At 38.5% G+C, this 16,289-nt stretch overlaps 1 protein-coding gene across 1 annotated transcript; it reads right to left on the reverse strand.

Moving 5' to 3' along the window:
* Positions 1-425: 425 nt before the first annotated feature.
* Positions 426-15,810, reverse strand: smg6 (SMG6 nonsense mediated mRNA decay factor; the record flags this gene model as incomplete). Its single annotated transcript, XM_079247912.1, has 19 exons — positions 426-2,105; positions 2,233-2,314; positions 2,413-2,675; positions 2,791-2,935; positions 3,291-3,458; positions 3,610-3,789; positions 3,957-4,176; positions 4,888-5,062; positions 5,333-5,446; positions 5,663-5,808; positions 6,221-6,282; positions 8,527-8,742; positions 8,904-9,014; positions 9,899-9,977; positions 10,330-10,436; positions 10,612-10,722; positions 10,906-11,098; positions 11,241-13,614; positions 15,720-15,810. The coding sequence occupies 19 exons, from the start codon at positions 15,808-15,810 to the stop codon at positions 1,975-1,977; spliced, it is 4,968 nt and encodes a 1,655-aa protein (XP_079104038.1). The 3' UTR covers positions 426-1,974.
* Between the last annotated feature and the right edge of the window lie 479 nt (positions 15,811-16,289).

The following is a 16,289-nucleotide window of genomic DNA, read 5'->3' on the forward strand; positions in this document are numbered from 1 at the left end:
ACTGACAGCAATTGCGGCCATATATATATATATATATATATATATATATATATATATATATATAAAATCTCTTAAGTGTTTATCCACCTCACTTAACTGACACTATCATAAAAGGGCTACAATTTAATTTTTTAATGGGATAAAAAAAGGGGAAAATGGCCTACATTCTTTCATTTACTGGAACACCCGAGCATAACTCTAGACTGCTCTTATTTGCTGCCTTTCTTGTTTTGCCTGTTTAAATTCTTGAGTATTCTTACAGTCACAATTTTCATTTGAACATCAATGACATGAACACAGTTTTTTAAACATTTTAATGGTGATTTTGTCACTATTTGCTCAAACGCTACAACTGCAACAGAATTACTTACACAACAGATAAGTGTACCTTGCTGGTTCACATTTAAGACCAAGCTGATGGAGGTTTTATTGAAACAAGGATGCAAGACACCAATTTCCTGATCAATATAAATTAATTTTTGTTAATGTGTTGAGCAAACCAGGAGACACATGTGTGGTTTAACATTTTTAAGCATCCAATCTTAGATGGGCAGCTAAACATAAACTCTGAGATAATTCTAAAAGCAATGAACAGAAGGAAAAGTAATAGCTACTTCTGTGTTCAGGTTTTGTTTGCACACGACTTTTTGTTGTTGCTTGAATCTGAAGTATATTTTACATATATGTATATGTGAGAAAACAGTCACACTCAAAAGTAAAACAGTTATTGATGATAAAAACAAACAAAACCGTAAATTGTGGCAGTGTCACAAATCAAAAAGCAAAACAAATATTCAGTGTTGAGATGGACAAATAAAATGAAATGTCACCAAAGCTACTAAATAATAGTTTCTGCAAAGTTGTCACAAAAGACAAAACCATCTTTTCCAGACCAGGCTGAAAAGTATGTGCAGTTTGTGCCAGAGATTTCAACACAGTGAAATTCTGCATCCCATCAAAGGTTGTCAATTTTCCTGAAACAAATAAATCCACCAGTTTCGCTCTTTAAAGAAAGAAACAAAGTGAGTATTTACAAATACACTGGATCTCCTATTAAAGAAACAAAAAACTATTTGTAGTTCATTCCTTTTCTGGCCCAACTTTGCAGATGCATATTAACAACCTCTTAAAAGCAAAATGAAAACAGAAACTATACGTTGTTTTTTTTTGTTTGTTTTTTTTTCACGAGAAAAAGAAGTAGTAAAAAAAACCAAAAATAAATTACATCCAGTGCTTTTGTTGACAAAAGCTTATAAGTTGGAGGAACATGGCAAGATCACTAAGAGGCATTGAGCATTTCCTGGATAAGCAGGGAAAGCCATACCTGCCTGTGATTTCTTCCTGGTGCTGAGTTCACATGAGGACTTTTAATTAACCTTCAAGACAATCAGCCTCTTTAAACCGTCCTGACAGAGACTTTCCAGCTGTGCTTCGCGTCCTACTGTCTTCTCAGTTCTGCTGCAAAGACCAAACAGTCTAGCCCGGGACCTCAGCGAGGCTTGGAAGTGCCATCTCTAGCATCCTCTACAGCCCGTAATCAATTAAATGATCTTAGACTTTCTTCCGTTCTGGTTTTATTGTATCATTTGCTTCAAATTGAATTCTGTTTGAAGGGTCCACACTAAACTGGTGCAGAGGTTTGAGGTTGGATACGATAACCTACAGATCAAAATGCCTCCATCTTCTGACTCCTTTTAATACCAACTCTTCTAAGACTTCAGTCTTGCCCACTCTTTCTGGGGAAGCTTGCTGATCTTAATGCATAAATACAGAAGCGCACTTCATCACAAGGAGGACAAATCTCATTGACACCACCCTGCTCTACAATGCTTTCATTTCATAAGTGGCTTTTATATCATTATTTCTCCCCCCCAGATATTTCCTCTTCTTCTCCTGCTTAAGCGTAACTTCTCTCTTGGCTGAGTGACAAGCAGGCTTCAGCGGTCGGGTTCCTTGGACTCCAGATTAGCTGGTTCAGCCCACTTTGGCCCAGCTGAGGAAAGCAGGGATGTCTCTCACAGGGACGTTGCGGGTCAGTGCTTTAACACGCAGGTTGCGGTCATCGGTAAGGAGTACGACCTCTCTCAGCAACCTCACTGTCCCATCTATTTATAAAGAAGTAAATCAAAGAGTAAGAAAGGAAATGAAAACACTTTGTTCATTCATGCAACATCTTTACAAAATGAGAGGATAAACACTAGAGGAGAATAAGTGGCAGGCAGGGATACATACTTCTCTGATGGGGCATGAAGTCTTTCGCCATGTCTTTGCAGTAGTGGAGACAACATGATAAAATCACATCATCATTGTTGCCCTGAGGAACAAAAGATTGTTACTTAAAAACACCAGAAAAAGTTCAGTATTGTTTAATCCGCACATTGTACTTTTTGCCACATGTGCTGAGATTCATACCTGTTGTCCAGAGGTGTCTTCACTGCGAAAGGCAATAGACTCCAGCTGATTTCCTCGGCTTGTCAGGGCTCTGAGGCATGGTTCCCTGGCTTCAAATCCTTTCTCCAAGAAAGTCACTGCCAACCGAGCCTTCTCCTGCACTGCCCGCACGTGGGCTGCACTAACATTATAGTTACCACGACCGCCATTGCTGCGCCCTCCTGACCCGACTCCTCCACCAACAACATCCTGACCTTTTGCCAAACCATCTAACTCTGTAATCACTGGCAAAGAAAGCACAAATTATATGTAGAGAATATACATCCAGTGAGACGAACTGCTTCTGCACTGAATTCCTGCCATGTCGAGCACTCTCAAATGTTTTTCTATTTGTCTTACCGATGAGTGGCACAACTATTATGTATGTTCCACACTGAAGGAGTTTCGTCAGGCCTCCCAAATGATCAATGAATCCATTGGTGTCAGGGACCAAGAAGAGAGGCCTTACTTCCAGTTCCAACTGGCCACCAGTCTGGAGTACAGCCTGGAAAACACAACCATTGAAAATAATGTGAAGCTCAGCTTTGACTTAGCATGTACATGTCTAACCTTTTTATTCCAGAAATACTTCCTGGCTCACATGTAAAGTTAGGTTTAAAATAAATTGATGGCTGGTGTGAATTTTACTGATTAAATCTAAAGTGTAACTGGTGTTTAAAACAATCTCATTTAACAACTTTGTGCTACTATGTCATGCAAATCTATTAAGAACTTTTGATTTAAAAAAAAAAAAAAAAAAAAAAAAAGCCACAAAACAGCTATAAACAGTGGGATTTATATCAGGACGGAATAATGAAAACACTTATTGCTTCAGATGCACCAACAAAATATTTGTTCACCTGTATTTTGTCCCTGCGTTTCTGCTGCTGTGCTAGTTTGTTAGCAAGGGCATGGCGGCGCGCCTTCAGCTGCTTGATGTCATTCTCACTGTCTTCTCCCTCTTCGAAATCCTCCTCTCCCTCTGATACAGAGAGCGATGACTCTGCCTCCAGTATGACGTCATCCGCCTGCCGAGTGGACACGGACAAGGATGAGATGCACTTTATCTAATGCAACTCTGACTATGAACAACAGGGTTCGCTGGTTTGACAATCTTATGTTTACATCATGTTTTTGTTGCTAAAAGAAAAGAAAACACTTAAAAAGAAACACAATTACCTCTTTCTCTGTTAGAGAATCCTGCCTGCTTTTTGTAACTTCTGAGTTGTTAGGTGAAGGAGATGTTGCCACAGAGATGTATTTGCCTCCTTTGAAGGCCAACAGAGGCTCTTCCTGTCCACACAGGGCCTCCAGAAAGTACTTCAGAACTGTAACTCTCTTACAATCTGCTGCAATAGCCTGGAGACAGTAGATGGAGGATATAGGTAGCATACACATTGGAAGCAGAAAATGAGATATTTATGTAAAACCTGGCATTTGAAGATAATTAAATGTTCATGTAAACTAAGCACGTATAAAAGAGAACTAAATCAGTGTTACAGTACAAGTAATTACTGTCTACTCACCATGTCAGTGTGTCTGTCTGTGTAACATGGCTCCTGTGGTGCAGCTAGCAGTGGTACAAAGCCAGCAAGCAGCCTGTCTTCCTTCAACTGAAGCACTGTAAGCTCTTCATCTCCTTCACCCTCATCACTATCAATCTTATACAGCGGTACTTCTTCATGGTCCACACGTGCCAACACATTGCACAAATCCGCCAGGCACTGCCAAACATCAGGGCTGCAGCTTGACAGAAGGAAAGAAGAGTGAGGAATTTTCAAATGTTACAATAATAACAGGAAGCGTGTTTTGTGTCAGCAGAGATGGTGAGCAGAAAACAAATCAACCCCGAGGAAATATTGTGATGCAGGATTTTCGCATAATTTGATCTGAGCTTTTTGGTTTTCTTCTAAGCTCCTGTTAAACACCTAGTGCATCACAGCTTAGCTGTACAGTATCTGCTGATGTTTTGGACGGACATTAATACGTCAAGTCATTGTCTCACCTCCTGATGTTGCAAAGATTTTACTGGGAGGAAAATCTCCGAATAAAATCTGGAGATATTACTGCAGACATTTGAGTTTGCAAATACCAAAGCTCTGGAATATCCATAGAACATTTCAGGGCTCCTGTACAGGTGTGAAAACAGCTTGTGTGATGCTTTAGGCCCTTTCTTGCAATTGTTGTTGGTGAAAAGGTGTTCCACGCTATCAGCTCAGCACCAAATTACAGAAAATCCCTTGTAAAAATTACATTAATGTATTGGTTAAAATTGAAAAGTTTTGTAGCACAAAAAAGATGAATGCTTTATAAAACGACATGCAAATTAAATGAAGTTACTTTGTAGTTTCTAAAAGTATCTAAATGTTAATAATGTAGTCTCTGAAAGCCAACATACCATACCTATATAAATGTTTGTTACAATGTTAAAGTGTGTTTCAGCCTTAAAATACTTACTCTATACTGAATGGTGGTGGGTTCCACTGGTCTGGGTGTCCTAACATCCAGTCAGACCAGACTTTGATGCTTGGTAACAGCTCTTTCAGGTCCAGAGGAAAGGCAGACACTCTGACCATCCCCTCCTGCTCCTCTGCTCTACCCTCTTCCTCGCCATCTGCCATGGACACAGATTCTAAAGGAAGTAAAATATGACAACATCATGGTAAAGCAAAAAACTTAAAACAGTATCAAATAAAAAAAAAAGAAAATAAATAAATCAGGGATACACCAATGTCTAGTTACCACAATAGACCCATTCCCAGTCTGACCCTCTATGACAATAACCACCCAGTAAAGTTTGTAAACTTTCACAGCGATGGATGGATGATGAGGTTGTTTTCGGCCCAGGAAAACAAGCCGAGTGCTTAACCAAAATAACATGAATAGCTTTTTTACTCTGTACCTGCAGGGGTTTCTTTGAGCAGCTCTGTGCTGCGCTGCACCAGTAAGGCAAACATGCTGAGTCCCAGTGCGGTGCTTTGTTCGAGTAAAACTGACCGTACTTCTCCTTCTTCACCTGAAAGAAAAACAGATGTGGTTCTTTAATAATTTGTGTACAGAATAAGTGTTCTATTTTTAACCCGTGTTTATGTTGCGACAGTAGATGCTTCCTTCATGTTAATAAGAATTAAGTAAGCTTTTCAATCAATCACGCTTTTTTATTTCTTGAGTGAGTTTTTCAGTTTCTCGGAGTTAGTAACGGTTCTGCGTACGGTTCTGGTTGCAGTATTACCTCTGCTTTGAGCATTGTGAATGGCAAACATGTTGATGGTGATTATCTGCAGCATGTTTATGCTGCCCAGCAGTGAAGGGCTGTGCTGGAGCAGCCTCTTGAAGTCCTGCAGAACATGATTTGCCACTCCAGGGAAGGTCTCCATTCTGCAGATGTACAACATGCTTATTCATTATAGATCAATACAAAAGGCAAAATAAACTTTTTTAATTGACCTGTCTTCTTTCTAGACACTACTGTTGAAAACTTCTGGGTTTTTTTTCTTTTGGCTTTAATCATTTAAACTAACTTTTGGGGTACACCTTGGCTTTTTATACTGTTTCATACTTTGCAATTTTTACTTTTTACTTGTATTTTATTTTATTGCTGTCTTATTAGTAGGTTTTATCGTTTAATCATCTTAAGTTTTATTTTTTATCATACTTGTAACAATTTTATCTGTATTTTATGTTTTGTGAAGCACTTTGGTGAGCAGTGGCTGTTTTAAATGTGCTATGTAAGTAAATTTGATTTGACTTGACAACAATTGCACAAAGATAAAAGCCAGTAAACACTCACCCCACTTTAGTGAAGAGCTTTCCATGTGCATGCAGGAAACTCAGAATGAATCTCTTATTCAGCTGTAGAAAGAAGAACATAAAAGTATTTTAGTCTTTTGTGGAACTGCTCTGTGTTACTACAAATCCACAGTTAATAATGAGAAAATGTGTCTTTATCCAAAGTCAAAGCCCGAGGAGAGGTTAAAAGTTTATGCGAACATTTAAAAGGACACAGGATTTAAACAATGGACTGAATGAACACACACAATTACATGCAGGAATACATGCACACACACACACACACATGTACAAAAACGTCTAGCGAGATGATCCAATCAAAATATTGTATTTCTACATTTTTAAAGTGAATAACAGCATACAATATTTTATTTACAAAAATATTTAATATTATTTACTGCTAAAAAATTTTATTAGCATCTGGTATCAACTTGTACATATGTTTGTCTTTCCTACTTTCTGTGTTCTAATACAGCACATTTCCCTAAACTAAGTTCCCAAGAAAGATGTTCCCGTTTAAATGGTTTAACATTTCTGTGATTAGGCTATAAGGGGTTGAAAGAACAGTGATTACATAAAAATTCTGAGAGCTAAAATGATTCAGAGAAAATAAATGCAAATTGAAAAAAAGAGGGTTAAATGATCAAATAATTGGATGCATTCATAACTCTCCCTTTGCAACACAAAATCTGTGGTTTATCATTTCAGCAAAATAGCCTCAAGGGTGTAAACAAGAAAGAATAATTGAAAAACAAAAAACCAAAGCAATGAAAAGCTTTTTCATTACAATGTTTGATTAATAAGTCAAATGAAAAGAAAGTGTTGAGCATAAAGAGGTCGGAGTAACATAGTGGCAACACCACATTTGTGCACGGGTTGCATCTTCCACTCATGATTACTCCACTGTGCCCTTTGGGGATGGACATGTGCTCTTGTAAGTATAATTCTATTCTCACATATACTCTTCTGAAGATTAGTATTGCACATACAAATACTTAAATCCCATAAAATGAACAGTATCAGTACTGCAATTAGCATTTTTAACCTGTAAACAAAACATGAGCCTTAAAGTGGAACTATTATGTGCATTTCAGGCTAATTTATTTTTATTTCTGAGCCCAGAAGGGCTGGGATTGATCGAGTTATTGCCACAAATCGCTTTATTTACTTCAGAACGACCCTCTCTGTAGGCTGTCAGATCAGCCTGTGGGCAAAACGAGTGGATTGAGACTCTTCCGCATTAAGCCCTGCCTCCAGCCACTGCACTACATCGGGAGCGCGCACCGCCCCTGCTTTCGCTGTCATTGTAACATCTCATAAACAGAAGGATTAGGCTAATATGAACTCAATAAAAAAAAACAAAAAACAAAATACAATGTCAACACATAGCATACAGCCCTACATGTTGGAACCTGAATCAGAGCCTGAAAACGAAGTGGAAAACAGCAACCCACAGCAACGAATGCAGCAGGATGTCTCTCTTTGGTAAACTCACCAGCCATCGTTGGAAATAACTTTATACGATGTTTTCCACCCGCCTGATGTATTTGTACATGCCCTTGTTAACCAGTAGAAGGTAACCAATCACCGAACCTTATCCCCCGGGACGTCACAAGGATTTTCAAGTAGAAAAAAACTCTCTAAAATGACGCGTTTTTCGTCGCCATGGAAACCGAACGGAGAGAATGCTGGAACTCAAACTCAAACACGCGTTTAGGTGATAAAAACAGTGCCGTTTACATGTCTGATGATTATTCAACACTGTAACACTGAGAAAGCTCAGAAAACTTGAAATACCATAATAGCACCCCTTTAATCAATCTGCTAAGCTATTACTCAACTAGTTGCACAAATGGGATTTTCCTACGGTGCCTTCTGTCTACACATGATGCAACTTACCTTGTTCTCTAATAAAGCACAGTAACAGAATAGCAGAACTGCAAATAAATTAATTTTAGCTTCTCTCTAGTTTTTAATACAAGTTTCCACACAATAGTTAATTCACTTGCAAAGTCCAAAGTAAAAGAGGATTTAAAATTACAAAAATATTTAAATATAGCTTTAGAAATGGATATATAAGATTATTAAATGTCAAGCAAATTGATTTAAAGGAAAAACTGTTCAGTAAAATGATGACAGAATGGCCGAAGAAAAGAAAATTACATGTCACAAATGCCTATGTGAAAAAATGATTACTTAGTAGAGAGTAAAATAAAGTGTTTTCAAAAAGCAGTAAACCTAATTCAAGTACATATGAGACTGTGTTGAGTGTGTATTTATGTGATTTAGACAGTGGGTGGTTCTTACATCAGTAGCACTTAAACTACCCAGCTCTCCATCCTGTTCCGAGTCTCTGCTGGACTCGCTCCCTCCTCTCTGGGAAGACGGTGTTGCTGTTTGTCCACTAGGACGAATCCAAATCTCCACACGTGCTCCCTCATCTCCTCTTCCTCTTCCTTTGACTGCAGGACCACGGGAGCCTCCCTCATGCTCCTGTCTTCTCCTTCTGTCAAGCTGCTCTGCCTATGAAAACAACTTCTGTAAGCAAAAGTCACTTTTGCCAACTAGCTGAAGACAAACCACACCACTTATATAACACTGTGATTTTAAAACTTTTTATTTGCTTGTACGTATGCAGATGTGTTGATGAAAACTTTGCAGTCAGTTCACAAAACATCTTATACCTTACGCTTAGCCTCTTCAAACAGACTCATCAGGCTTTCCTTTGCAGTCAGAATTGGGTTGGAAGCTGCCAAACTGCGCATATAATAATACACAGCATCCAACTTCCGCTTCTGTAGTTGAGAGAGATGGGACATGAATAAGGAGAAGGAAGTTTTACATGCCAGTTTGGGTGCAAACAAATCAATCCTTGAATAACTGTTGCATTTTGCAATTGTCTCCTGTCTTTGCAAAACATTCAAACACAGAATAAAACTAACCTCATTGACTTAATAGACCTTTTCCAAAGCAGACATCTTGGTCTATCATGGTAAAAAAAAAAAAAGTGCCCCTTGAATCAATTATAATAAGAAGTTCCTTTAATTTTTAGCTTTAGTAAAGCCTTCCATTAGACCAATTTGGCCCAGCGATAGACTGGCGAGCTGTCCAGGGTGTACCTTGCCTTTCGCCCAAAGACTGCTGGGACAGACTCCAGCTTATCTACAACCCTTCATCGGAATAAGCGGTTAGGATAAGGAAGGAATGAATGGACCAATTTACACAATGGCAACCATCACTGGTACACCTTGGAAATTTGACCTTTTCCATCACATCAACATATCTGCAGTTAAAGGTTTTTATTTCATAGTTATGTATTTGTTAACAAAGAGAGCAAAAAGTCCTGACATGAAACATAATTCTGTATTTCCCATTTAGTCAGATTTTTTTTTCAACAGTCAATAGTAGCCTAAAATCCAGTAAAATCTGACTCATGCGGTGGAATCTGAGCAGACAAAAATGATATGGTATATCTACATACTTGTCCTATTACTTCTGTCAAGAATGAATAAAAAAAAACAAAAAAACCACCATGTCAGTTCTTTAGCAAGTCAAACCTCAGGCACAATGAGACACAAAACAGGATGTAAACGTAAACGCCATCAAATAACAGCTTCAACAAGAAAAAAAGAAAGAAATATATTTATACATTAAAAGTTATATAACGGATGTCACTCACTGTGTAGACTGCCAACAGGGCAAGTTGGTTATATGGTCGTCCATTTTTGGGGGCAATCTGCTGGGCTTTCAGGTACCAGCTAGAAGAAGGAAAAAAAACATTTAAAAAAAATCAAAGAACGACATGGCAAAGATGAACAAAATAAAAAAAACTTAAATCTTTATATCTTCATTTAATCTTTTAAATACAGCACGGGGAAACAAAACTCACAACTAAAGACTTTTAACATAAACAAAATATATAACTGTTTTAATTGTAAACAAGAATGAAACCATTCTGCAAAAGACAATCCCATTTCTCACGGATCAAAGACTTACTGTGTTATTACAGTGTATCATCATGAGATATACAAATCATTTAGTACCAATACTATGGCAGAACATATGTAACAAATTCTACTAAGCATTATAAATACAGAAATGACTACTTACCTGCGAGCCTTGCCATAGTTAGCAGAGTCACTGGCTTGTTCTCTGTACCGTGCTATATCTCCCTGACAAATCATACAGCGCTGAGCACTGATAAGTGCATATTTAACCTAGAAAAATGACAAAAATATAAGGAAAAAGGTCACATAAGGTCAAGCTTATTTAAGTAATCTTATGCATCATTTCTTTAAAGTCATATGTTTATATAAAGTACAAACAAAGAAAACTATGGTACAAGTATGGCAGATTAAGTACAAACACAAACTAAAAGCAGTACTGGTTTACCGTTTTACGTAATGGACGAGCCCTGATTGCCATGCCATCCATGTAATCTTCTAATGTAAAGTGGTACACTGTCTGCAACTTCTGAAGCAGTGCATCAAAGAAGAGAGCGCCCTGCAAGATAGAGGCAGTGAATAAAATCTGATTTCTTTAGACCCATGCAAACTGTTCTCATATTCAACATCCTACAACAAAGACAAACATACTGCAAGCCAGCATTTGTTCTCAACTATCTGCAAACAGGATTTCAAACGAGACCTCTTTTGGACAAAGTCCAAATTCCCACACGTTCCTTACCTCATCCAAAAGTGTAAGCAGCATGTTCCTAATATGACGGCTGTTGTCATTGCTGGGGTCTTTAAGTAGCTGCCTGAAGCGCTCTATAACCTGGTAAAACACATTCTTCCACAAAGCCTGATCCACATTCTGAGAGTCTGAAAACTCAATGTCTATCAGGATGACCTGTTCATATAGACCCAAAAGGTCTGCCCTGGAAAATGGAAGGATGCAAAAGGAGTTTTAGTTTCAATCTCAGTTTTTCTACTAAACAGACCAAAAGGGTTTCAACCAAATAGGTAAAGCAATGGAGATGAAAACATAGAACTCACCAACATTTTTCTCTAAATGCTCACCTTAGCTGTGCCATGCGTTCCAGTCCATCAGCACTCATTCTATCTCTGGACAGCAGGTTACTGAGCTGAAGCTCATGGGCATCGGCCGCCCTCAAAAGCCTGCCCAGTTCCCCTCTGGTTTGTTGTTCTGCCTCTTCTAATGTCAAACCAACACCCACACCTGGTTGGGAATAACCTGCTCCCCTGTAACTTCCACTGAATTGACCAATCCCAGGGCTTGGGTACATACCGTTAGGATGAGTCATTTGAAACGCCCCCATATTGTAAGGATACGGATAGCGCTGGCTGGAGGTGGTGTTGGGATTATGAAGGTTACTGGTGGGCACGGGGTAGCAATATGGATTGTCTGAGTTTTGAAATTTGTAGTAAGCCATAGCAGCAGCCTGCTGGGACTGGAGATGCTCCCCCTGTGTGACCGGAGGACTGCCTGCTACTTCATCATCCGTGTCCAGAAAGTGAAGCTGCCCATATCCTGTCCCAGTCTGAAGATACACGTGCTGTTTGACAGAAGAATGCTGTGAAGGTTGACTGCCAGTAAGAGCAGGTTTCTGATCTGGGTTATTTGGATCCCATAGTCGTCTCACTCCTCCTCCTCGGCCCCCTCTGCTTCTGGAAGCTGTTCCTCCCCTGATTCCACCAAAAAGAAGCCTTTGCCCTACCTCTGGGGAGTTAGCAATGTCTGTGCGGGCTGGAAGCACCAGGATACCTCCACCTCTACCACAGGGAACTGGGCCTTGCTTGCGGTGCTGTGCTTCCCCACTATGTGATGGGGTACAAGGTTGTTTTTCTAGAGGAACCCTTAAGATTCCACGGGCTCCACCTTTGTTTGACTTTGGTGTTCTCTTTTCTTCTCCACGTCTCACTGTCATTTCTTCCTCACCACCTCTTTTTCTCCTCCTCCTCCTCCTATCCTCAGCTCTGTCACTAATGTCACTGCCTTCCTGTGACTCTGATGACGACTCCTCATTTTTTGTCCAGCTTTGTAAATGGCTCCTTTTTTTCTCACGGTTGTCAAGCACTTCTTTATTATTATGTTGGGGGTGCAGCCATGGCCACTTTGTATTCTCTATATCCATCCCTCTTCCAGGACCATCTTGGCTAGTCGCACTGCTAGCTGAGCTACTGCTGTATGTTCTATTTCGTGAATGGCGAATATCAGATTTGGAATAGCGTTTCGAGGTTGGCGTTGTGGCGTTGGCATTGGATCTCTGTCTGTCACCTCGTTCTGCTGCCCTGTTTAAATTTCTCGATGTCTTGGCATTTTTATCAGAGTCTCTACAACTGTTTTCTCCTTTTCTGTTGTCTTTGCGATTGTCTTTTGTTTTGTTTTGGAGTGTCTCTCCATCAGTAGCTTTCTTGTCTTTTTCCTTGTTAAGTTTTCCTTGTCTGTTAATTTCTCCCCCACCTTCACGCTCTTCTTTTCTGGAATCCAGGTTTTTATTGTTTTCTTTCTCTGCTTTTTTCCTCAGAGTTCCCTTCTCTCTCTTCTTCCCAGCCTTTTCTTCCTCCGTCTTAGATCCTGCAACCTGAACTCTGATGTGTTTAGCAGTAGTTTCTCCTTCTCTGAACGTTAAATCTTCAGGAGCTTTAGCTCCACATCTGACTTTACCACCTTCTTTTATGTTGAGTTTTTCAACTTTGTTTGTAATTTTCTTTACAGAAATATCTACAGGTAAAAGTAGAGTTTCAACAGCTTGATTTTTTTCCTCTCCATTTAAATCACTGCTATCACACAATTTCACTACCTCCTGCATTTTTTTAACTTTATCTTTCCCTCCCTGCTTCTGCATTGATTTGTTTTTATCACCCGCTCTTGCATTAAATTGAGATTCTGGCTCATGATTTTGCTCTTGCTTCCAGGGGGGGGGGTTATCTTGTTCTTTTCCAACACCACCGTCCTTGGTTTGGATATTCCTCCGGTTCCCAGGCTGATAAAATTCTCTGTCAGGTTTGCGAACTTTCTTTGCAAGTTTAGTGGATCCAACAGATTCCTGGTGTTCTCTGTCCTTTTCAACAACTCCTTTGTCACAACTCGTATCAATTTTATCCTGCGAATGGTTGACGTCTTTACAGTTGTGATTATTACTGCCATCACCACTCATTCTGTCGTCATTTCTTTTGTTGGTATTTGACCCTCCAACTGTGTACCCTTGGCTCTCTAAAGTATTTTCAAAGACTTTTTTATTCTCACACGATGATGACGGATCACACTCGTGTGAATCAGCAGTATTGGGATCACTTTGGCTCGTTTCTCCTTCCCCACTGCACCGATGTTGCCGTCCATGTCCAGCTGTTGGTTGGTAACGCTGCAAATCTGGTCGCTTCCCTTCACGCTTTTTAGACTGCTTGTGTAAGTGATGCTCCTGTTGTCCGCCTGCAAAATAATAAACATATCAGGATGCAAAGCCAGCTATACAGAAATTGTAGTATATATAATAAAGAGCTGTATGCTTTGAAGATATATTTCAACATGCTCTGAATTATGTCTTTGCATATGTAGTAGTGAATAGTGATGCGCTCAACAAAGGTAGTACAGCTACTGATTTTTCACTGAGGATTTTTTTAAAATAAGTTTGCTTAATATAATTGATACACTTTTAAGTGTTGTACATCTACTATATAACATAGTCCATTATGTAACTATATTGTCTCTGGACTGTACTTATAGCAAAAATGGAAAAATGTGAAGTAAATTAATTAAAAAACGTAAACAAAATCCCACATGTCATCCCAAATTACAGATTAATATCTGTTGCAAGTGGCAAAGCGTTCAAATTAATGGGACATGTCAAAAATACATCAAAACCCAATCACAGCAAAGTATACACAAATGTGTCATAATTTGGCTTAAGATATTCTGTTTAAAGAAATCCTGTGGACTTTGACGTGAAATAGATAAATCCATATGCTGTCCAAACTTTCAAACGGCATAATCCCATCATTATTATATCCAGGTTGTGTTATTTCAGAGTTCCTGAAACAATTAAGGAAAATAACTAAGGCTTCGAACAGTAGTTTGGTTTCATCAGGGTCTCACTTTGGTTTAACCTCTCTGACACACACAAAAAACATACAAGAAAGACAAAATTAAGTATAACTCCTCTGTAAGATCTTGGGTCGCAAAATTAGTTGGAAACCACATATTGTGTTTAAAAGGAGACGGCATAGAGCATTGCTGTATTGGGAAAACAAGACACACACTAAAACCTGAAAGCTCTATATACTTTATATTATAGTTTAGTTTTACAATATGAGTCACTGTACAGAGCTGTGGGGAAATATATACAAAAGTAATATACCAACAATAAACACAATGCAGGAAAGGGCCATTAGATTAATAGATAACGCAGGATACAGACATATTATAAATAAATTCTTAAAAATATATGCTCTAATGTCTCAAGATCTGATTTGATTTAAAACAGCACAAATGTTTTTATAATCCTTTCTTACATGTAATGTGAAAATGTAAATGTTGCAAATATTGTAAATGACAGTACATTCGGAATGAACTTCATAAGAAGAATATTCGATGATCAGACCACAAACATTTTGACTTTATTTTTGTCCATATGAGATGAACATGTGGCCAGGGTGCTCTGCAGCAAATCTGCAAAATTGAAGAATGAAATTTCCTTATGGGCAGCTATAATTCACCCCCGATTGACACAATCGCCTGCCATAGATTAATTCTCCATTTGTACAAACCTACAGAATGATATTACTTTGCTAAAAATCTGATCTCTGTTCGACCCTGAATTAGAGTTTAGTCCAGTACATTTAATTTTCGATTTGTTCAGATGCATTAACATCTGGTGGTGATTTAAATTTTGTTTTGGGTTTTGGATAACATGTTCTTTTTTTTTTTTGTTGTTGTAAATGAGATCTGTATTTAGAAACATTAAACAAAAAAAGTATTCCAAACATTTCTGATTAAAATAATAAGATATAATCTGGGCCCGTTTTAACATAATCTCAAATAATAGTCCCATTTACACTCTATGAACATGTAGAAAAGAGTAGTTTACTGGGTGAATATAAAAAACACAAGAAACACCTGATAGTTGTATTTTTGGTTTTTTTAAAAAAAAAAAAAATACAAACGTTTATTTTAATCAGTTAGTGACGTTAAAGTTGTTTTGTTAAAACTGTTAACGTTACAGCATTTTCAGACACATTTTCCTCTGAGGTCCTACAACCAAGCAGCTTGCACATGGGAAAACGACATAATACGTAAATCAGAATTATCTGAATTTTACAGTGTAAGCATCCAGCAGGGTTTTAGTTTAGAGGGGACGTTTAAACAATCCGCGCGGAACTGAAGAACAAACACAAAGCTAGTGAGCTAACAACATTAGCTTGTTGCAAACTTAGCGACTTTCACCCAAGGTAATTAGCTACTTTCTAAACGTTTTGTTTCATATTATTAAATCCCCGCCAATGAATTGCCTTCCATATATGTCACTCATTTCCTCTCACCTTTCAAAGTCTCAGTATCGTTAATTGAATTTGAAGCTTCAGCTCGCAGTTCCGCAGCTGAGATTCGCACTCTGTCCAGCTCGTTCGCCATCTTTGCTTTCTCACAAACACAACAAGTACGGTGGCCGACCAGGGACAAACATGTTCACTCTGTGACGTTGTACTGATGGCGGTAGGGTGGCGTAGTTGTTCTGTTTATCTATCTGACAGTACACATAAATGTCCTCTGTAAATGAAGAAGCAATGCAAGACATGCGAAATTTTTAAAAACGTAAATCATGCCCATTAATTGGTTTAGTCCATTAAAGTTTCATAACTCTTCCAGTATTGTAATGTACCTTTACACATCTTTACGAAGGTGTGCCTTTACAGCATTGGCTATGTTACTGCTCATGTTTAAAAAAATAAATAAATAAAAGAGAAGATGAAAAAGAAGAATTTAGCTTCCAGCGTAACTATTGCTACTACAGCAGCTACTACTAATTAATGTCATTCTCAAAGTGTGGTTATGTAATTCTTACGTAGGCCTTGACCTACATATGAAGCCTGAGGGAAGGGGGCTTAAAGGTC

This window comes from Telmatherina bonti, assembly GCF_933228915.1.
Source record: "Telmatherina bonti genome assembly, chromosome: 10".
Lineage (NCBI taxonomy): Eukaryota > Metazoa > Chordata > Actinopteri > Atheriniformes > Telmatherinidae > Telmatherina > Telmatherina bonti.